We start from the raw sequence: 23,195 nt of genomic DNA, 5'->3' as shown, positions 1-23,195 counted from the left end.
AAGATACAAAGGGAATAGCACAGCTGCTGGACTTCACAGCTGCCTCGGCAACAATAATTTGAACTCTTTAGAATGTCCTTAGTGATTAGAATCCATAATGTCTCTAAATCCAATAAGAGCATTTATAAACCGGGTGGTTCGAATGTTGATTGTCTGACAGCCGTGGTATACAGACATAAGCTGGGTGATTCGAGCCCTGAATGCTGATTTGTCTGAAAGCCATGGTATATCAGACCACATACCGCACGTATGACAAAACATTTACTAGTACTGTTCTAATTACGTTGGCAACCCGTTTATAATCGCAATAAGGCACCTCAGGCGTTTGTGGTATAGGGCTACGGGCTGTATCCATGCACTCTGCATTGTCGTGGTTAAGAACAGTCCTTAGCCTTGATATATTGGTTATATAACACACCCCCTCGGGCCTTATTGCTTAAATATACCATGGCATTGTTGAATACTTGTTTCTGAATGGCTTGAAGGGCATTCTAGAGCGTGCATTATTTCCCTTTATAAACTGGGTGGTTCGAGCTCTGAATGCTGATTGTCTGACAGCCGTGGTATATCAGACTGTATACCAGGGGTATGACAAAACACTTCTTTGGTAAACAGTTTATAATAGCAATATGGCACCTCGGGGGTTTGTGATATATGGCCAATATACCAGCCCTTTGCCGTGGTATACAGGCCATATACCACATCCCCTCGGGCCTAATTGATTAAATAAGGCACATAATATTTGCATAGTAGAATTTAATGGCTATAGTTATTTTTTACATGTTTTGTTTGAGCTGCTTTTGAAAGCAAAAGTCGAATTGAAAACATTATTGGCATTGTTGAATTTGATGTTCATAATAGCAAGCTAGGACTGATGGTTTGGTTACCACGGCAACTGCTGTAGTTATCTAGTAAACTTGCCAGCTACTTCAGTTAATGTTGAACACATTTCTACCGGCAAATTAACTAATTTCTAGCAGCAAATGTATTAAATTATAGCCCTGGTATAAAAGGGATGATCAACTCGGGGCTCCATGCGTTCTCTGGAAAATAATGCAACTCCTTGGAAGGTCCGTTCCACGTCGTTCATTGTTTTCCATAGAACGCTTAGCCGCTCGTTGACTATCCCTTACTTAATGATTTCAACGAGGATCCCACGCGAGCGCCCTCCCACAATCTCCTGTGATAGGTCAGTTTAGCTTGCTAATTAGCTTGCCTGCGTCAATTGGCCATGGTGATTGTCAATCAAAAGTACCGGTACGCCCCCTCGCGCTGTAAATGTCTAGTCCTCGGAGGAAGCCCTCAAATTTACAGTTTGAAGAAAGGTTTGGCGACGGGGGTGCTTGTGGAGAGAGACGGCTGGGGCTTGGAGTAGCACCACTGAAGTGCACCAGTCGTTCCTATCAATTTCCGAATTATTTCCCGTGGCTCTGGTGAATAACAATTATAGCATGCAATGACTTTGCACTCGTGGATACATCATCCGCTTTAGATTATTTGCTTGGTTTGTTATTTTTTTTCATTTTAGGTGAATGGCGAGGATACTTGAGGTACAATCGAGAGTGAGAGGTTTTGGCAATATGTGTTGCTGCGATATGGTATGCAACCTAAAGGCTTATGGAATATAGCCAGATTTCTCACAATCTGTATGCGTTCTCATTCAGCCCGGTTAAAAATATATTATTTTTGCTCGGCATCATGTTTTTACTCTGGGTATATATGCTTTACTCCTGCGTGGGCTACTGTGCCCCCATGCCAAGTTTGGTCGTGGACAATAACCGGGGAAAGGAGACTGGCACGGGGTCCGTGGTCGGTAAAAGGACCGAGAATAACGCCAGAGCGGACCTCGTGTCCAGACTACTCCCTAGACTCCCACCCTGGGTGGATATAGAATCCGATTACGACGAACCATCCGTCCGGACCTCCTCCAGAGACCTGCTCAATAAAGAGATAGACGCGTACAGAGGAGTTGATGACTGGGGTGAGATGAGGGGTGAGGGGCAGAGAGCTCCTGAACCCGGTGCGATGTCAAGTTTCTCCAACGACTTGGGGAGCAAGAAACTGCCGCAGGCGATCATCATCGGGGTAAAGAAAGGAGGGACGCGCGCGCTGCTCGAGTTCCTCCGCGTGCATCCAGACATCAGAGCGGTGGGAGCCGAGCCGCACTTCTTCGACCGCAACTACGAGAACGGACTGGAGTGGTACAGGTAAATATATCAACCTTGTATGCTCTCACGTTCGATGTGCATTAAAGATAGGCTATCAGACGTACATCAATGATTCCCATAGCTCAACCAGCGCTATACAAGAAACGGTGAGGGAATAGGCATGACAGTCATAGCTATCCATCCAGTTATTAGAACTCAGCTTCCAATAGTTGTCCATAGCAGCCTATTGCTTTTCGTTTCGTTGCCTATATCTTCCACAAACAACATATTGGATTGAAACTGTGAAGGGTTTCTTCGCATTAAAACATTCGAATATCGACTTAGAATGGTATAGTTGACAATGTATTTAAATCACAGGAGAAGTTTGATTATCCTATGTATTACAAAGTTATAATCATTATATAATTAAACAATGCATGTAAAGGATTCGATAGCATAATTCAGGCGATTTATGTCTGTGCGTTTTTACAATACGATTTGTATTAATAATGTATCAAATAGAACTAAATATGTCCCAAAACTCAATTCAGTTAGCTCCATAATGCACACTAATAGGCCTTGATCATATATTAATCTCTATTTGCCACATAAATGTATTCTAAATAAATGTTTATGGATAATGTCAGTGACCATATTTATAAGATATTTATAAGATACAGTTATTTACTATTATTTCAATCGATGTTTTGTTCTGTATATTTGTTAGTAGGGTGCTTTCCAAAATCCAAGCAGTCTTGGCATCAACGTGGACATATGATCATCCAGTATCCAAACCTGAGTAAAACTGTAGGGTCATTGGATAGCATTAGTGAGAACAAATTCATATTTTTTGTATTCATCTTTCACCATGTTCCGGTAGTAGGCTAGACTTTGCCTGAATAATGAATCAATGCACCGTCACGGTCACATAGGCTAAGCTATGGGCTGTGCGGTTTCCACGTTGTGCAGTGGTCTCTATTGGACACAGTGCAACATTGCAAGTTTACGGGTTACTTTTCAGCGCTGTTGAGGTGAGTTTAACCTTTGAATATAAATAAATAATTGGAATGAATACAAGCTAGTTATACATGCGTTTCTTATACTACAACGCTGAAAAGGTTAGGCAATGTGCAAGTTGTGGTCTGATGTGGAAATGTAATTAATTCAAGATCGAGAAAGTATAGGCCTAATGTATTTGAAGTAAGATGTGCTTGATTACTTTAATTATTATTATTAATTTTTTATATTTACACATTTCAATGTAAATAAATATGCAATATCAGGCTATACTTATTATTTTAGTTAGTCCTATTTGAGTTTGAAGAAATTATGTTAATCTTAAATATATTCTAAACTAAGCGGATTTGTCCTAGCTCTCTCCTTCAATAGAACTACATAATACATGCTCTCGAATGGAACAGTAATTACTCTACAACACAGTAGCACTGAGCTTCTCTGAGAACATCAATCAAACAAAAATTATTCAAACGTGTTTTAAGATGGTAGCTATACCTTTACACCAGCCATTTACATTTGAACAGACAATGAGTGGGAGGAGGCCTAATATACTAGGCTAAGTAGGCTACTGTAGTATAAAGAATAAAACATTTTTGCCAGAATTAATTAAATAATAAATTAATACAAAATCCCACCAACAGTATGAGCGCTATTCTTGATCAATATTTGGAAATACATGACCCACCCTGTCCCTCCCCTCCTATATTCTTCATGCATAATTAAACATTATAAACAACGTGCAGAGCCAGTGTGACTTCTAACAGAGATAATGAGGACTCTACCTCGCGTTGCATTCTCTTGACTCGACCTATAAAAGAACCAGGGCCTACTCAGTTGATGGCGCCCGGTTTAGTAATATAATTTAGACGTGTTTTTAAATAGGCCACTATAGTCAACGACGACTCGGCAATTGCTACTCATATCCAATCAATATGAGTGGAATATTATGTAGCCTAATCATCTTACCTAATTAAATTAGTCAAAGCAACACTTTAAAATAATTAAGTTAATGGATGAAATGTGTGAATTGTTTATTTAAGTGAAAGGTAGCCGAAAGAAACTTGAAGGTCTTTGCAGCAAAATCCGAGAGCATAGTGGATGGTTTCCTTCTCGCCTTAACCCCGGGGACATTGTTATAGCTTAGGGAGAGTTTCTTCCTCTCTTTTCCCTGGACGCGGAGCAGAACTAATAGCTTATCTGACAAGTTGATAAAAACACTTCTGGATTGCATGCCCCTCTGAATAACCGGATTTGGTGCAGTGTGGTGTGAAGAGCCGGGCTGTTAAATATGCGAGGTGGTTGAGAGCCCAAACTAAAGTAAAGCAACTAAATGAAAGAAAAAGCGGCATGAGAAATCTGGGTGTTTAGAGGGGGTGACGGGCTATATGGATTTGATTTAAAATAAACATACTTTCTGCCGCCCAATTTATTATTCAGGGTGGGATCCAACTTGAGCTTTTGAATTTGCATTGATAGACATAGCTTACAAGTAGGCTTTATTAAACTGTGCACACTTTGGCTGAAATACGTTATCCAAATGGTGCTTGTTGTATCATTTTATTTACATTGTCCAATAACCCAATCTCCTCGTCACAATTGCATCATTTTAGAAAGAACATCCACGGCTAATAGGGAACATTGAACAGTTTGTGATAACGGTAATGTGGACAAAGGCTAAGGTGTATTATTTTGGGTCGGTGTTGCGGGTGTGTTCGTAAATTCAATCTGGAGTGCCAGAGTATGCTCAGACTGCGCTCTGGGTGTTCATAAATTCAGAGCGTTGGCGACTGTAACTGTGCTGCTGGCAACAATTTAATGACGCTTTTTTGCCGACGTTTACTGGTAATATTCAACGGGCGTTGAGCGTTCGTAAATTCATCAGTTATTCTGGTCTCGGAACACTCGTACGAGAGTGCTCTGAAGTCAGGGGAGATAACCAGAGGGAATTTACTAACGCACCCTAAATTAGAGGGGCAATGTCATAAACCCTCAATGTTCCAGAATGGAATGAAATTGGCAGCCACATTGGTCAGGGAGAAATCAAAACCAGTTTGATTGAAATGAATGGCAGTAGAGACATAATCCTGAATTTCTTAAGCAGGAAAATAAAAGAAAGTCATGGGATATATTCGACATTGTGTAATAGAATTATTGTCAACGTAAAATATTGTCACGAAGTTATAAATACAGTTTATACAGGTTTTATACACATTTTCTGTATGAATAGCCTCTGAAATATATGTAAACAGACCATAAATGTCAACATTTTGTGTTCTTGGAAAGTGTGATTTCTTTTATGATACAGTATCAGTAGTTGTTGCATTTACAAGTTGTCTCAGTCCTATCATCAACTGATTTCGGCCAGTGTACGGCTGTGGATTGACTGCATTGTTTGAATGGAATGTTGGAATATTGGCAGCTAATTTGAAAAATGTATGTAATCATTCTTCTAAAACTGGCTGGCTAGCTAGCTCACAAACATACAGTGCAGATCAATTCTACACTATCTTATCACAGGACTGGCAAACCATGGTTGACCAACTCCCTGACCAAAATGGCTGACCTTTATCCCACCATAAGAAGGCACCAACAGATAAAATAAACACAAATGCACCTACGTTTTATCTGGGCTCCTGGCTGTGTTTTATCTGGGCTCCTGGCTGTGTTTTATCTGGGCCCCTGGCTGTGTTTTATCTGGGCCCCTGGCTGTGTTTTATCTGGGCCCCTGGCTGTGTTTTATCTGGGCCCCTGGCTGTGTTTTATCTGGGCTCCTGGCTGTGTTTTATCTGGGCCCCTGGCTGTGTTTTATCTGGGCCCCTGGCTGTGTTTTATCTGGGCTCCTGGCTGTGTTTTATCTGGGCCCCTGGCTGTGTTTTATCGGAGCTCCTGGCTGTGTTTTATCGGAGCTCCTGGCTGTGTTTTATCGGAGCTCCTGGCTGTGTTTTATCTGGGCCCCTGGCTGTGTTTTATCGGAGCTCCTGGCTGTGTTTTATCTGGTGCCCTGGCTGTGTTTTATCTGGGCCCCTGGCTGTGTTTTATCTGAGCTCCTGGCTGTGTTTTATCTGGTGCCCTGGCTGTGTTTTATCTGAGCTCCTGGCTGTGTTTTATCGGAGCTCCTGGCTGTGTTTTATCGGAGCTCCTGGCTGTGTTTTATCGGAGCTCCTGGCTGTGTTTTATCGGAGCTCCTGGCTGTGTTTTATCGGAGCTCCTGGCTGTTTTATCGGAGCTCCTGGCTGTGTTTTATCGGAGCTCCTGGCTGTGTTTTATCGGAGCTCCTGGCTGTGTTTTATCTGGGCCCCTGGCTGTGTTTTATCTGGTGCCCTGGCTGTGTTTTATCTGGGCCCCTGGCTGTGTTTTATCGGAGCTCCTGGCTGTGTTTTATCTGGGCTCCTGGCTGTGTTTTATCTGGGCTCCTGGCTGTGTTTTATCGGAGCTCCTGTCTGTGTTTTATCTGGGCTCCTGGTTGTGTTTTATCTGGGCTCCTGGCTGTGTTTTATCTGGGCTCCTGGCTGTGTTTTATCGGAGCTCCTGGCTGTGTTTTATCTGGGCTCCTGGCTGTGTTTTATCGGAGCTCCTGGCTGTGTTTTATCGGAGCTCCTGGCTGTGTTTTATCTGGGCTCCTGGCTGTGTTTTATCGGAGCTCCTGGCTGTGTTTTATCTGGGCTCCTGGCTGTGTTTTATCTGGGCTCCTGGCTGTGTTTTATCTGGGCTCCTGGCTGTGTTTTATCTGGGCTCCTGGCTGTGTTTTATCTGGGCTCCTGGCTGTGTTTTATCTGGGCTCCTGGCTGTGTTTTATCTGGGCTCCTGGTTGTGTTTTATCTGGGCTCCTGGCTGTGTTTTATCGGAGCTCCTGGCTGTGTTTTATCGGAGCTCCTGGCTGTGTTTTATCTGGGCTCCTGGCTGTGTTTTATCTGGGCTCCTGGCTGTGTTTTATCGGAGCTCCTGGCTGTGTTTTATCGGAGCTCCTGGCTGTGTTTTATCTGGGCTCCTGGCTGTGTTTTATCTGGGCTCCTGGCTGTGTTTTATCTGGGCTCCTGGCTGTGTTTTATCTGGGCTCCTGGCTGTGTTTTATCTGGGCTCCTGGCTGTGTTTTATCTGGGCTCCTGGCTGTGTTTTATCTGGGCTCCTGGCTGTGTTTTATCGGAGCTCCTGGCTGTGTTTTATCTGGGCTCCTGGCTGTGTTTTATCTGGGCTCCTGGCTGTGTTTTATCTGGGCTCCTGGCTGTGTTTTATCTGGGCTCCTGGCTGTGTTTTATCGGGGCTCCTGGCTGTGTTTTATCGGGGCTCCTGGCTGTGTTTTATCTGGGCTCCTGGCTGTGTTTTATCTGGGCTCCTGGCTGGGTTTTATCTGGGCTCCTGGCTGTGTTTTATCTGGGCTCCTGGATGTGGTTTGGCTGGGCTCCTGGCTGTAGTTTATCTGGGCCCATAAACCCCTATCTGTTTCTATCTCTTTAGGCTTATCATTTGATGGGACAATGGTAATAACATTGGGACACAGTTAGATCTGTGGTCAAATTGTTGTTTAGTACATAAACACACTTGTTCAGCTAACCTTGTGGGGACACACAATTCAGTCCCATTCAAAATCCTAACCTCTAACCCTAACCTGTACTCTTACTCTAATCTTAACCCAAAAACCTAACCTTAACCCTAAACCTAACCCTAGCTCCTAACCCTAAAACTAACCCTAGCTCCTAACCCGTACTCTTACCCTAAACCTAACCCTAGCTCCTAACCCTTAACATAATTCTAACCCCCCCAAAAAATTTGAACCTTAAACCTAAACCCCTAGAAATAGCTTTTGATCTCGTGGGGACTAACAAAATGTCCCATTTACATTTACATTTAAGTCATTTAGCAGACGCTCTTATCCAGAGCGACTTACAAATTGGTGCATTCACCTTATGATATCCAGTGGAACAACCACTTTACAATACCCAGTTGGTCCAATTTTTGTTAGTTTACTATTCTTGCGGAGACTTCGGGTCCCCACAAGAATAGTTAAACACACACACACACACACACACACACACACACACACACACACACACACACACACACACACACACACACACACACACACACACACACACACACACACACACACACTCTGTTCAACTGACTGAAAAGTTAAGCTGAGCTTTTCGATCTAACCCAGTTTGTCAGAAAGCATCTCATGTTTTTAGTATGCTGTAGTGACTCCTCTCATGCAATCACAGATGTCTATATCTGGGCACCGGTTTCTTTTTTTCTTCAAGGAGAAGATCAACGAAAGAGATGTGTGGGTCATTTATAAAGGGATGTGTAATGCCATGATGTTCATTTGCCTTCCACTGTTCTTCTCTGGCTAGTTTGCACCATCTTTGTCTCTGTGAGCCCATGGACACCTAAATTTAACCTTGGAATACCTCCAACTAGAGAGAGAGAGAGATTTTCTCAGTGTTATACTTTTTAGAACACAACATGGATCCCTCTGTGTTCTACCCATAGAGATCCTATTCAATTAGTATTCTAATTCTATGGTTCTACCTCCTGGAACTGAACCTGGATGTAGATTTATTAGTTCTAGAGGTACTGTTAGGTCCATTCCGTTGGACTGTTTTCATTAGCTGCTCACAATTCATTCTTCACACTTTTCACTCTCTATTTCCAACCTTTTTACTGTTTCTTCTGTCATGTCAAAGTTTTTGTTTCCTCATCCAAATGACATGTAGATTTTATATACAACTTAGTCTACATTTGTCAAGTTGATTATGACAGTTGGTGGTATGTGGTGCTTCTCTTTCCGTGTTCACATTCCATACAGATGTATTGATCATAAAGGGGCTTTGATTTATAATGACTGGTTCTGTGGTTTGCTAACGTGTCGTGGGCTTTCATCTTAGCTGCCTGTCAGCTCTATGCAGTGCTGTACTGTGCTCTCTCACGGCTCCTCCCAAAAAGTGTTTTTATGATTTAACAAGTAGTTCTGAACACTTATAGCCACAAGGCTCCTTCTAACTTTCATGCTCTAGATATGGAATCTGTCACTCTTGTGTGAATAACTGAGGAAAGATCAATCTGTACTTCTGCATAATATCCCCAGCCTCTGCCTATAAGAAAGAGAATAGTTGAGCTTAGTCTGAACAAAAGTTTATATTGAGTTTCTGGCATTCAAACTTTTTTGTCTTGAAAAAAAAATGGATTCTTCCCTGATTTGGAGCTCTTGGGGAATGTGCAACGTTCCTTTTTTGACCGTTACTGTCTGTGGTTAATGAGTGTCCTTATGATACTTGTAAACTGTCACGTTTCTTATTATACATTAGGGAATGAGGGCTGTTTGAACCTGTCTGGAACCTGTATACTCAGAACAATGACACCACCGTGGAGAGCTGAGGTGGTGTAAACATCTATATAATGGCCCTGCATTACAAAATGGCCCTTAGTTCACCATTATATGTAAGTAATTGTTTTATTTTATTTAACCAGGTAGGCCAGTTGAGAATAAGTTCTCATTTACAACTGCAACCTGGCCAAGATAAAGCAAAGCAGTGCGACAAAAACAACAACACAGAGTTACACATAAACAAATGTACAGTCAATAACACAATAGAAAAATCTATGTACCGTGTGTGCAAATGTAGAAGAGTAGGGAGGTAAGGCAATAAATAGGCCATGGAGGCGAATTACAATTTAGCATTAACACTGGAGTGATAGATGTGCAGATGATGATGTGCAAGTAGAGATACTAGGGTGCAAAAGAGCAAGATGATAAAAACAGTATGGGGATGAGGTAGTTGGGTGTGCTATTTACAGATTGGCTGTGTACAGGTACAGTGATCGGTAAGCTGCTCTGACAGCTGATGCTTAAAGTTAGAGATGGAGATATAAGACTCTAGCTTCAGATATTTTTGCAGTTCGTTCCAGTCAATGGCAGCAGAGAACTGAAAGGAAAGGCAGCCAGAGGAAGTGTTGGCTTTGGGGATGACGAGTGAAATATACCTGCTGGAGCGCGTGCTACGGATGGGTGTTGCTATGGTGACCAGTGAGCTGAGATAAGGCAGGGCTTTACCTAGCATAGATTTATAGATGACCTGGAGCCAGTGGGTTTGGCGACGAATTTGTAGCGAGGACCAGCCGACGAGAGCATACAGGTCGCAGTGGTGGGTAGTTTATGGGGCTTTGGTGACAAAACGGATGGCACTGTGATAGACTGCATACAGTTTGCTAAGTAGAGTTTTGGAGGCTATTTTGTAAATAACAACGCTGAAGTCAAGGAACGGTAGGATAGTCATTTTTACGAGGGTGTTTGGCAGCATGAGTGAAGGAGGCTTTGTTGCGAAGTAGGAAGCCCATTCTAGATTTAATTTTGGATTGGATATGCTTAATGTGAGTCTGGAAGGAGAGTTTACAGTCTAACCAGACACCTAGGTATTTGTAGTTGTCCACATATTCTACGTCAGAACCGTCCAGAGTAGTGATGCTAGTCGGGCGGAAGGGTGCGGGCAGCAATCGATTGAAGAGTTTGCACTAAGTTTTACTTGCATTTAAAAGCAGTTGGAGGCCTCAGAAGGAGTGTTGTAGTAATGCCATTCCCATATAGAGATTACAATCCATTCATGTGATGTATTAAGTAAATATACATAACTCAGAAAAAGCTCATAATCGATCATTGAAACGTGGATAGGCTTTCTCAACAATATCAAGTTAATCTGGCTGCTGTTTTGTTTGCAGTGGTTGATCAAAGGTTATGCTTCAGTCTTCTGTTAAAGGACTAGTTGGACTGAAATGGCGCCATCCCTGAGTGGGGTGTCTTTTTGGGCCGTAGAACCTTTGTTTCCCTCCACCCCGTGATAAAGAACCAAAGAAGTAAACACTTAATGGCAGCTAGCTTTGGTTAGCTAGTTAGGGCCTGCTTTGAAACTTCACCACAACAAAGGGACAAGTGGAGCATTCTTCTAAAGGGGCCTTTATAGTGGAAGAACCCAGTTATGCTATCAAACTGGAGATGGTTGCGGAAGTCGGTGAGTTGATAGTTATCTATGGGCCATCCTGCCCCCTGCTTCCAGAGACCAGACAGGGGCTCATGTCCGTATCAAGGACAGTTCTGGTTGGATGTCTCTTCTTTATCTCTTCACCACAGGAGCACTCCTGTTTACATGTAGGTGACCCAACACACACTGTCCTCTCCACTGACCTCTCCCTACTCTCTCTGGCAGGCAGAATGGCAGAAAGATTTCTCCCTACTCTCTCTGGCAGGCAGAATGGCAGAAAGACCTCTCCCTTTTCTCTCTGGCAGGCAGAATGGCAGAAAGACCTCTCCCTTTTCTCTTTGGCAGGCAGCATGGCAGAACGATTTCTCCCTACTCTCTCTGGCAGGCAGAATGGCAGAAAGACCTCTCCCTTTTCTGTCTGGCAGGCAGAATGTCAGAAAGACCTCTCCCCTTTCTCTCTGGCAGGCAGAATGGCAGAAAGCCCTCTCCCCTTTCTCTCTGGCAGGCAGAATGGCAGAAAGCCCTCTCCCTTTTCTCTTTGGCAGGCAGAATGGCAGAAATACCTCTTCCTTTTTCTCTCTGGCAGGCAGAAGTGCAGAAATACCTCTCCCTTTTCTCTCTGGCAGGCAGAATGGAAGAAAGACCTCTCCCTTTTCTCTCTGTCAAGCAGAATGGCAGAGGGACCTCTCCCTTTTCTCTCTGGCAGGCAGAATGGCAGAAAGCCCTCTCCCCTTTCTCTCTGGCAGGCAGAATGGCAGAAAGACCTCTCCCTTTTCTCTCTGGCAAGCAGAATGGGAGGAATACCTCTCCCTTTTCTCTTTGGCAGCCAGAATGGAAGAAAGACCTCTTCCTCCTCACTGGCTGGCAGAATGGAAGAAAGACCTCTCCCTTTTCTCTCTGACAGGCAGCATGGCAGAAAGACCTCTCCCTTTTCTCTCTGGCAGGCAGAATGACAGAAATCCTTCTCCGTTTTCTCTCTGGCAGCCAGAATGGCAGAAAGACCTCTCCCTTTTCTCTCTGGCAGGCAGAATGGCAGAAATACCTCTCCCTTTCTCTCTGGCAAGTAGAATGGGAGGAATACCTCTCCCTTTTCTCTTTGGCAGGCAGAATGGAAGAAATACCTCTTCCTCCTCACTGGCTGGCAGAATGGAAGAAAGACCTCTTCCTCCTCACTGGCTGGCAGAATGGAAGAAAGACCTCTTCCTCCTCACTGGCAGCAGAATTGCAGAAATACCTCTTCTTCCTCACTGGCAGCAGAATGGCAGAAATACCTCTCCCTTTTCTCTCTGGCAAGCAGAGTGGTAGAAAGACCTCTCCCTCCTCTCACTGGCAGGCAGAATGGCAGAAATACCTCTTCCTCCTCACTGGCAGCAGAATGGCAGAAATACCTCTCCCTTTTCTCTCTGGCAAGCAGAGTGGTAGAAAGACCTCTCCCTCCTCTCACTGGCAGGCAGAATGGCAGAAAGACCTCTTCCTCCTCACTGGCAGGCAGAATGGCAGAAAGGCTTCACCCTTTTCTCTCTGGCAAGCAGAATGGCAGAAAGGCTTCACCCTTTTCTCTCTGGCAGCCAGAATGGCAGAAAGGCTTCACCCTTTTCTCTCTGGCAGGCAGAATGGCAGAAAGGCTTCACCCTTTTCTCTCTGGCAGGCAGAATGGCAGAAAGGCCACCTGGTTTTAATGCCATGCTGGCAAAGTTTAAACTAATATGATCGAACACGAAAGCCTGGAAGGAATGTGAGTGTTGTCCAAAAGAATAGAAACTCAATCTCAAATGGAGAATGATGGAGTCAGTCAACCAGTTTTTAAGTCTTCTCCTGTGACGAGGAAAGGCTTTGAGACGCAGCTGTGAAACACTATAATTTTCTTCTCCAGTCAAAAGAATGGTCAACACACACAGATAGACACCAAACACACACAGATGACACAAAGCCTTGTCCCTGGGTCCTTAGGGAGTAGTGTGTATTGATTAGTCTGGCCTGATTGTAGGTGAAGCGTGTAGAAGGGTTAGATGGGTTAAGGGCCTTTGACTGGAAGCCAGTATGGCTGCTGCTGACTGACAGGCTCTATGTGCTTGACCATCTGCAGAGCAGGAAAATGCTGCTGAACCCTACAGGGCTGCTGGACCCTACAGGGCTGCTGGACCTTACTGGTCCCATTGGGTATTCCAAATCTTTTTACTCCCCCAGTCCACCCTGGGAAATATGGTTAGTTACGTTGATTTACAGACTAACCCGCTGAGTATCCACTATCAACACAGGAAAACATGAATTGTTATGTCGATATACAAACTAACCTGCTGAATTAAGGAACCTGACTTTCCATCTGTGAGACAGGAAATGTATTCACTGTAAGGGATTTGTCTGATGAGGTAGCTGAAATATTCCTTGAAACCGCAAACTGGAAACGGCTGCTATTACGTTGTAGTTAGAGCTAGAGAGGAATGTTTACTCTGCGACGGTCTGATACTTTGGCGCTCTGATGGCTTCCTGTATCCTACATCCTGGCCTTCCCTCCCTCCACAGCTCCCCTCCTCAGGGGCCAACATGGCCGACCAGCCAACCGTACCGCTGACAGCAGGTTGACATCCCCTCCTCAAAGAGCGGGAGCCGCAAACATAAAAACAAGTAGCTCGAAACCATTCCTCAGTGTTGGGTAAACTTCCCCAGTGGTCCCAAATGAGAGCGGATTATTTTCTTTGTGGTCAGGCTTCAAACCTCAACCCTGACTGCCCCCCCCCCCCCCCCCCATTCTCCCCTCCACCCCAAAATAACCCATCCTCTCTTTTCAGAATCTCCTTTCTCCATTCTCCAGCTGTGCACTCCGTCTATTGGCAAATAAGAATAGTGTCACATGTTGTGCTCTGTCCGCCCGATCCTGGGCGGGTCTCCCTGCAGGCCTCAATGACCCAGAGAGCCCTTTGGTCAGCACAGAAGGGGAGAAGAGGCCCTCGCTCCCCCTGCCTAAGCCGGCATGGCCCTACTGAATGGAGGCTAGAATAGGCGTGGAGGAGGGGGCTGGATGCTGGAGGAAGGCAGCTTTGAGCTTTCATCCCCAAATTACCACCGGCTAATTGTGAAAGGGGTGACCTGGGGAGAGGGGAGTGGCAGCTAGCTAGTGCAGCACTGCGGTGGCCTGGTGGCCCATGTGAGAGCCTATTGAGGACTGACCACAACATTGGGAAGAAGATGGCCGCCACAGGCAGGCACCTCCTGCTGGAACTATGGATAAAGGACACTGAGCCTGACAGGAACTCAGTGTCGCATGCACGCACTCAAACACACACACAGCAAATAACGTTTTAAAAACTCTGGCTATTGTTTGCGCTCATTCATTCACTCTGGATGAGGAGAGCAGACACTTGTTTGTCTGTCTGTTTCTTGAGAAATCATTTATGTATTCCCCCCGGGACTGGAGTCAAAGCTAGATGAGGGAGGCAAGGATGAAAAGGGAGAAGAAGAAATAATCGAAGAAGAAGAAGATGATAAGCTATGGTCTTCTGAGGTAGTGATGTTCTTCCCCTCTCTCTCTCCTTGAACAGACCCTCCCTCTGTGGTGTTGGTGAATTGGGCAGTATTTAACGAGGTGATTCTTTGGATGTGGGAACACATGTCAGAGCAATATCAGACCTCCCTCCTGAGTTAATGGTCATTCATTGCTGCTAAATAAACACTGTTTGGCACATTAAACAGAGCCCAGGGGCTTGGAGTTAGAGAGAAAAACACATAAGCTTTCCTATATGCTTTGTTATTCATTAGCCTCTTTCTTACACAGCTTTCCTTCCAACACCATGGTCAGTCAGTGTTCTGTTGGCTTTGCTCCCCCGGATATTAAGAGACGAGAGTAGTAGGTGAGAAAGGGGTGGGCGTGGAGGAGGAGAGGAAGGAGATGACAGTAAACCTGTAAACCTCGACTTGTCCCAGGTATTAAGTCCCAGAGGTAACCATTAGGGTGTGGTTGAGTATTGGCAGGGAATGAGGATGGGGTAGGGGCTGGGGCTGTGAGAGGGAAAGTGAGAGTTAAGTAGCAGGGACTAGGATGTGTTCTATTTACCCTCGGCCATAAAAGAGCACACCTCTTTAGGAGCTCTGCGTGATTTCTCTCTCTCTCTTGGTCTCTCTCAATTCAATTCAAGGGGCTTTATTGGCATGGGAAACATATATTTACATTGCCGAAGCAAGTGAAATAGATAATAAACAAAAGTGAAATAAAAAATAAAAAATTAACAGTAAACACTACACTCACAAAAATAGCAAAATATTAGAGACATTTCAAATGTCATTATGTCTATATGCAGTGTTGTAATCATGTGCACATATTTAAAGTACAAAAGGGAAAATAAATACAAATAAATATAGGTTTTTATTTACAATGGTGTTTGTTCTTCACTGGTTGCCCTTTTCTTGTGGCAACAGGTCACACATCTTGCTGCTGTGATGGCACACTGTTGTATTTCATCCAATCGATATGGGAGTTTATCAAAATTCGATTTGTTTTCAAATTCTTTGTGGGTCTGTGTAATCTGAGGGAAATATGTGTCTCTAACATTGTCAAATATTTGGCAGGAGTTTAGGATGTGCAGCTTAGTTTCCACATCTTATGGCGGCCTTTCTCAATAACAAGGCTATGCTCACTGAGTCTGTACATAGTCAAAGCTTTCCTTAAGTTTGGGTCAGTCACAGTGGTCAGGTATTCTGCCACTGGGTACTCTCTGTTTAGGGCCAAAGAGCATTCTAGTTTGCTCTGTTTTTTTCTAAATTCTTTCCAATGTGTCAAGTAATTATCTTTTTGTTTTCTCATGATTTGGTTGGGTCGAATTGTGTTGCTGTCTCTCTCTCGATAGTGAATGGGCCTCAGAGGAGAACAGTTCAGCTCCAAGGCAACCCAGCCAATCAAACCCAGGGGTTTCTCTCTCTCTCTCTCTCTCTCTCTCTCTCTCTCTCTCTCTCTCTCTCTCTCTCTCTCTCTCTCTCTCTCTCTCTCTCTCTCTCTCTCTCTCTCATATTGTCTCTATCTTCTGCTTTCTTTTATTTCCTGATCAAAGCAATGGGTGGAGTTAGCATTCTTTCCCTGCGCAGTTGTAAAGCTACACTATAGCGCTGGGTGTAGTTAGCATTATTCCCCTGCAAAGTTGTAAAGCTACACTATAGTGCTGGGTGTAGTTAGTATTATTCCCCTGCAAAGTTGTTAAGCTACACTATAGCGCTGGGTGTAGTTAGCATTATTCCCCTGAAAAGTTGTAAAGCTACACTATAGCGCTGGGTGTAGTTAGCATTATTCCCCTGCAAAGTTGTAAAGCTACACTATAGCACTGGGTGATGTTAGCATTATTCCCCTGCAAAGTTGTAAAGCTACGCTATAGCAGTTTACCAAACGGAACATCTAACATAAAAAGTTCAGAGAAATAGTTTTTACTTGGACCATATTGAAAACCGATTCTGTTGAAAAACGTTTCTTAGCAAACGAAATGAAACGGATAAACATACCTGAATTTGTCCTATAGAAACTCACATTTGCAACTGTTGGATTAATGATTACACCCTTGATCAGCTAGATGCAGACAAGATTATGAAAAGAGTTATTGAAAATTCTCTCGACCTGTGCACCTACGTTGTACATTTTCATTCATAGGTTAGGTTGTAGCACCCTCATGATGGGTACAGGGAACATTTGAGTATCATGTAGTAGACTAAACCTATCGGTGTTACATTGGACTGGGGGAATGGAATATGAATGACAATCATCTAACATGCTGTAATTGTCAAGGGTCGATGTGCAGCAGGTGGGACGGAGTCAGGCGCAGGACATATTTTTACCAAGAAGGAGAGTCATGGAGTGCTGCATCAGATGACCTAGCCTCCACAATCCCCTGACCTCAACCAAATTGAGATGGTTTGGGATGAGTCGGACCGCAGCGTGAAGGAAAAGCAGCCAACAAGTGCTCAGCATATGTGGGAACTCGTTCAAGACTGTTGGAAAAGCATTCCAGGTGAAGCTGGTTGAGAGCATGCCAAGAGTGTGCAAAGCTGTCATCAAGGCAAAGGGTGACTATTCAAATAATCACAAAAATAAAAAATATTTTTATTTGTTTAACACTTTTTTGGTTACTACATGATTCCATATGTGTTATTTCATCGTTTTGATGTCTTCACTATTATTCTGCAATGTAGAAAATAGTACAAATAAAGAAAAACTCTTGAATGAGTAGGTGTTCTAAAACTTTTGACCAGTAGTTTACACTAAACAAAAATATAAACGCAACATGTAAAGTGTTGGTCACATGTTTCATGAGCTAAAATAAGATGCCAGAAAATTTCCATACACACAAAAAGCTTATTTCTCTTTTACATCCACTTTAGTGAGCGTTTCCTTTGCCAAGATAATTTTACATTTAATTAATTTAGCAGACACTTATCGAGAACGACTGACTTGTCCCCCATTGGAATTGAACCCACAACCCTGCTATTGCAAGCACCATGATTTACCAACTGAGCCACACAGGACCACCTGACAGGTGTGGCATATCAAGAAGCTGATTAAACAGGTGCCCCTTGTGCTGGGGACAATAAAAGGCCACTCTAAAATAATCAAGTTTTGGTCACACAACACAATGCCATAGATGTCTCAAGTTTTGAGGGAGTGTGCAATTGGCATGCTGACTGTAAGAATGTCCACCAGAGCTGTTGCCAGAGAATTTAATATTAATTTCTCTCCCATAAGCCGCCTCCAGCGTTAGAGAATTTGGCAGTACATCCAACCAGGTTCACAAGCGCAGACCACATGTAACCATGCCAGCCCAGGACCTCCACATCCGGCTTCTTCACCTGCAGGATCGTCTGAGACCAGCCACCCGGACAGCTGATGCATGTGAGGAGTACTTCTGTCTGTAATAAAGCCTATTTTTGGGCAGAAACGAATTGTTATTGGCTGGTTCTGGCTCCCCAGTGTGTGGGCCTTTTCTTTTTTTGCTAATGTCCCTGGGTTGCCGGTTTGCCTGCGAGGGGGTCACTGGGCAAGGAAAAGTTGAAGACCCCTGAGACACAGGACTGGACTAACTTTGTCAGGAATAGTTTGAGTTTCCTAAATAACTGTGAGAGAAAAAATAAACTATCATATAGTGAGAAAACAGGTTCTGGTTATCCTGTGGAACTGAGCACAGAAAACACAGCAAGACGTACGTGAGGTAAAAAGACAGTGAAGAAATACTGTATAACAGTTGAAAAGTCTTGTGAAAACAAACTCTAAAGTGTTCTGGCCAAGGTTCACATATTTTGTTGGCAGGACCCATTTCTCAAATGTCTTTTTCAAATCTCAGATTTTTTTTGTCTTTCTGGCATGGAGTGTGAGCAAATCATGTTTCGCTGCGAACCATGAGGCCCTCGCTAGAGACAGCGGAGGGCGAAAAGAAAACATTTGTCATCGTGCTGTCGACGGTTATCCGACATACAAATGAAATAATGGAACCCTGAAATCTCGCTCCATATTGGACATCAACGCTGGCCGATAACTGGAACTTGCAGCAGTTGGGTAACAACGTGTGCCCCGACCAGCTCACTATACTTAACTGCAATTTATCTTGTCTTCGGGATGCACTGAGATATCATAGCAGACATTATCTAGGCTATCCTCCAAGACTGAGCTTTAGAACTGCCTGAGGATCCAAGAGCATAACAACACTGCTGTCATTATTCTCCTCACAAATGAGCAGTTTAATTGTCACTTGTGTTACTATTGCCACACAACACTAATTATATGTTACCCAGAGAGACAGCTTGTCTTGAGGAATTTCTACACCATTAACCCACACCACAGCTGTACTGTCTGGGAGTAATGGAGGAGAGACATGTCATGGTGAACACACACACACACACACACACACACACACACACACACACACACACACACACACACACACACACACACACACACACACACACACACACACACACACACACACACACACACACACACACACACACACACACACACACACACACACACACATTAATATGGATCCCTGTACACTGACTGACAAGGAGGAAATCCCCTCGTTTTGTAGCTCACCTGCCTTTAAAAAGTACTCAGGCAGTTACGGATGTCAGCCAATTCAAACACGATGCAAAGTAGCGTGTGTGTATATATACGTGTGTGTGTACACTACCGGTAAAATTTTTAAAACACCTACTCATTCAAGGGTTTTTCTTTATTTTTACTATTTTCTACAGGGTAGAATAATAGTGAACATATCAAAACTATGAAATAACACATATGGAATCATTTTGTAATGAAAAAAGTGTTAAACAAATCAAAATATATGTTATACTTGAGATTCTTCAAATAGCCACACTTTGCCTTGATGACACATATGCTGAGCACTTGTTGGTTGCTTTTCCTTCACTCTGCAGTCCAACTCATCCCAAACCATCTTAAATTGGTTGAGGTCGGGTGATTGTGGAGGCCAGGTCATCTGATGCAGCACTCCATCACTCTCCTTCTTGGTAAAATAGCCCTTACACAGCCTGGAGGTGTGTTTTGGGTCATTGTCCTGTTGAAAAACAAATGTTAGTCCCACTAAGCCCAAACCACATGGGATGGCGTATCACTGCAGAATGCTGTGGTAGCCATGCTGGTTAAGTGTGCCTTGAAATCTAAATAAATCACACACAGTGTCACCAGTAAATCACCATCACACCTCCTCCTCCATGCTTTACGGTGAAAATACACATGCAGAGATCATCCGTTCATCTCACAAAGACACGGCGGTTGGAACTAAAATATCTCAAATTTGGACTCCAGACCAAAGGACACATTTCCACTGGTCTAATGTACATTGCTTGTGTTTCTTGGCCCAAGAAAGTCTCTTCTTCTTATTGGTGTCCTTTAGTAGGGGTTTCCTTGCAGCATTTCATCCACGAGGGCCTGATTCACAAAGTCTCCTCTGAATAGTTAATGTTGAGATGTATCTGTTACTTGAACTCTGTGAAGCATTTATTTGGGCTGCAATTTCTGAGACTGGTAACTCTAATGAACTTATCCTCTGCAGCAGAGATAACTCTGCGTCTTTCATTCCTTTTGTGGACATCATGAGAACCAGTTTCATTATAGCGCTTGATGGTTTTTGCAACTGCACTTGAAAAAACGTTCACAATTCTTGAAATTGTCCGTATTGACTGACATTCATTAATTAAGGCTAGGCGTCGTGCTAGCGGGATAACTTCCGGTGAAACTGGAGGGCGCGCAATTCAAATAAATAATCATAAAAATGATGGATATTAAACATTTAGGTACATACAAGTGTCTTATATTGGTTAAAAACTTACATTTTTGTTAATCTAACTGCACTGTCTGATTTACTGTAGGCTTTACAGTGAAAGCATGCCATGAGATTGTTTTGAGGATGGCGCCCCACATCAAAATATTTTCACACCGGCACAGGTTTCATAAATTCACAAATAGCGATTTAGTATTCACTTACTTTTTGAAAATCTTCCTCTGATTTGTCATCCAAACGGTCCCAGCTATAACATGTAGTGGCGTTTTGTTAGATAAAATCCTTCTTTATATCCCAAAAAGTCTGTTTAGTTGGCGCCATCGATTTGAGAAATCCACTCGTTCAACATGCCAAGATAGGAATCAGAAAATGTACCCCTAAATATGTTTCTATTTAATCCTCAGATACCCTAAAATGTAATTAAACTATGATATTTAATACGGAAAGAAGTATGTTCAATAGGAAAGAGATATTAGCAGGTGTGCGTAATATTCATTGCGAACACATATACGAATTTCCAAGTCTGTGTCCCTGTAGTAAAACTCATATTTCTTTCTCTTTTTGGAATAAACAAGCCTGAAACCTTGAACAAAGACTACTGACACCCAGTGGAAGCCATAGGAATTGCATACTGGGAGATAGATTTTATTATTTCCCTAGACGTTCCATTGGAAGAGCATGTGCTCTCAAAAAATATTATTCTGGTTGGTTTTTCTTTGGATTTTCTCCTACCATATCTATTGTGTTATAGTATCCTACATTATTTTAACATTTCTACAAACTTCAGAGTGTTTTCTTTCCAATGGTACCAATTATATGCATATCCTGGCTTCAGGGCCTGAGCAACAGGCAATTTACTTTGGGCACGTCAGTCAGATGGAAATTGAGAAAAATAGACTCTAGCCTGAAGAAGAAGTAATGATGGACAGTCGTTTCTCTTTGCTTATTTGAGCTGTTCTTGCCATAACATGGACTTGGTATTTACCAAATAGGGCTGTATTCTGTATACCACCCCTATCTTTTCACAAAACAAACGCATTAAGAAGGAAAGAAATTCCACAAATTAACTAGTTAACAATGCACACCTGTTAATTGAAATGCATTCCAGGTGACTACCTCATGAAGCTGGTTGAGAGAATGCCAAGAGTGTGCAAAGCTGTCATCAAGGCAACGGGTAGTTATTTGAATAATCTCAAATATAAAATATATCTGGATTTGTATATATCTTGACACTTTTTTGATTACTACAGGATTCTATATGTGCTATTTCATAGTTTTGATGTGTTCACTATTATTCTACAATGTAAAAATATAGAAAAACCCTAGATTGAGTAGGTGTTCTAAAACTTTTGACCGGTAGTGAGTGAGTGAGTGAGTGAGTGAGTGAGTGAGTGAGTGAGTGAGTGAGTGAGTGAGTGAGTGAGTGAGTGAGTGAGTGAGTGAGTCTGTCTGTCTGTCTGTCTGTCTGTCTGTCTGTCTGTCTGTCTGTCTGTCTGTCTGTCTGTCTGTCTGTCTGTCTGTCTGTAATGGGGATGGTGACATGTATATTCCTCTATAGTCTGTTTCATATTTTGTTCATCATGGCTGAGTGTCATGGCTCTATATAGACCAGCGAGTCAGGGTTCTATCCAGACCAGAGAGCCAGGGCTGTTTCCAGACCAGAGAGCCAGGGCTGTATCCAGACCAGAGAGCCAGGGCTGTATCTAGACCAGAGAGAGTGATTTGGTTGTATATTATTTTATTTTTTACTTTCACATAGCTAGCAAATGCAGCCTACTCACAGAGAGGGATGTTATCAAGCTGGCTATGGCTATCCAACACTGGAACTCTTCCAAGTCAAGGTAAGCTTTTGGTTTTATTAATTTAATGCTTATGTTGACTATGACATGACAACGATGAAGGCTGTGTGTAGCACTTAGTGGTCATGAAATGAAGATTTGGCTTTGATTTTTTTTTGGCCTGGTCACAGACAGCTGATGAGGGAGTGTGAGAGGGAAAAGGTGAAAGGAGGAGAGCGCGTAGATAGTTGCGAGAAGGAATTACTCTGCCTTCAGGAAGTATTCAGACCACTTGACTTTTTCCACATTGATACATTACAGCCTTATTCTAAAATGGATTAAATAAATAAAAATCCTCAACAATCTACACACAATACCCCATAATGACAAAGCAAAAACAGTTAAAAAAACAGAAATACCTTATTTACACAAGTATTCAGACCCTTTGCTATGTGACTCGAAAATGAGCTCAGGTACATCCTCTTTCCATTGAACATCCTTGAGATGTTTCTACAACTTGATTGGAGTCCACCTGTGATGAATTAAATGTATTGTACATGATTTGGAAAGGCACACACCTGTCTATCCAAAGTCCCACAGTTGACAGTGCATGTCAGAACAAAAACCAAGCCACAAGGTTGAAGGAGTAGCCTGTAGAGCTCCGAGAAAGATTACCAGGAAGTGTACTCAAAGCATGCGCTGACCAACTGGCAAGTGTCTTCACTGACATTTTCAACCTCTTCCTGACCGATTCTGTAATACCTACATGTTTCAAGCAGACCACCATAGTCCCTGTGCCCGAGGAAGCGATGGTAACCTGTCTAAATGATTACTGCCCCATAGCACTCACGTTGGTAGCCATGAAGTGCTTTGAAAGGCTGGTCATGGCTCACATCAACACCATCATCCTGGAAACCCTAGACCCACTCCAATTCGCTTACCTCCCCAACAGATCCACAGATGACGCAATCTCAATCGCACTCCACACTGCCCTTTTCCACCTGGACAAAA

The 23,195-nt window shown here is 43.2% G+C and overlaps 1 protein-coding gene across 1 annotated transcript in view; it reads left to right on the top strand.

Moving 5' to 3' along the window:
• Window positions 1-1,299: 1,299 nt before the first annotated feature.
• Window positions 1,300-23,195, top strand: part of LOC139571492 (heparan sulfate glucosamine 3-O-sulfotransferase 3B1-like) — a 44,578-nt gene continuing 22,682 nt past the window's right edge. The window contains exon 1 of the mRNA XM_071394418.1: window positions 1,300-2,207. Within this exon, the coding sequence (XP_071250519.1) occupies window positions 1,618-2,207 (590 nt within the window). The 5' untranslated portion in view covers window positions 1,300-1,617. The remainder of the gene's footprint in view (window positions 2,208-23,195) is intronic.

Source organism: Salvelinus alpinus, chromosome 3, assembly GCF_045679555.1.
Source record: "Salvelinus alpinus chromosome 3, SLU_Salpinus.1, whole genome shotgun sequence".
Lineage (NCBI taxonomy): Eukaryota > Metazoa > Chordata > Actinopteri > Salmoniformes > Salmonidae > Salvelinus > Salvelinus alpinus.
This window is presented reverse-complemented; position numbering and strand designations above follow the sequence as displayed.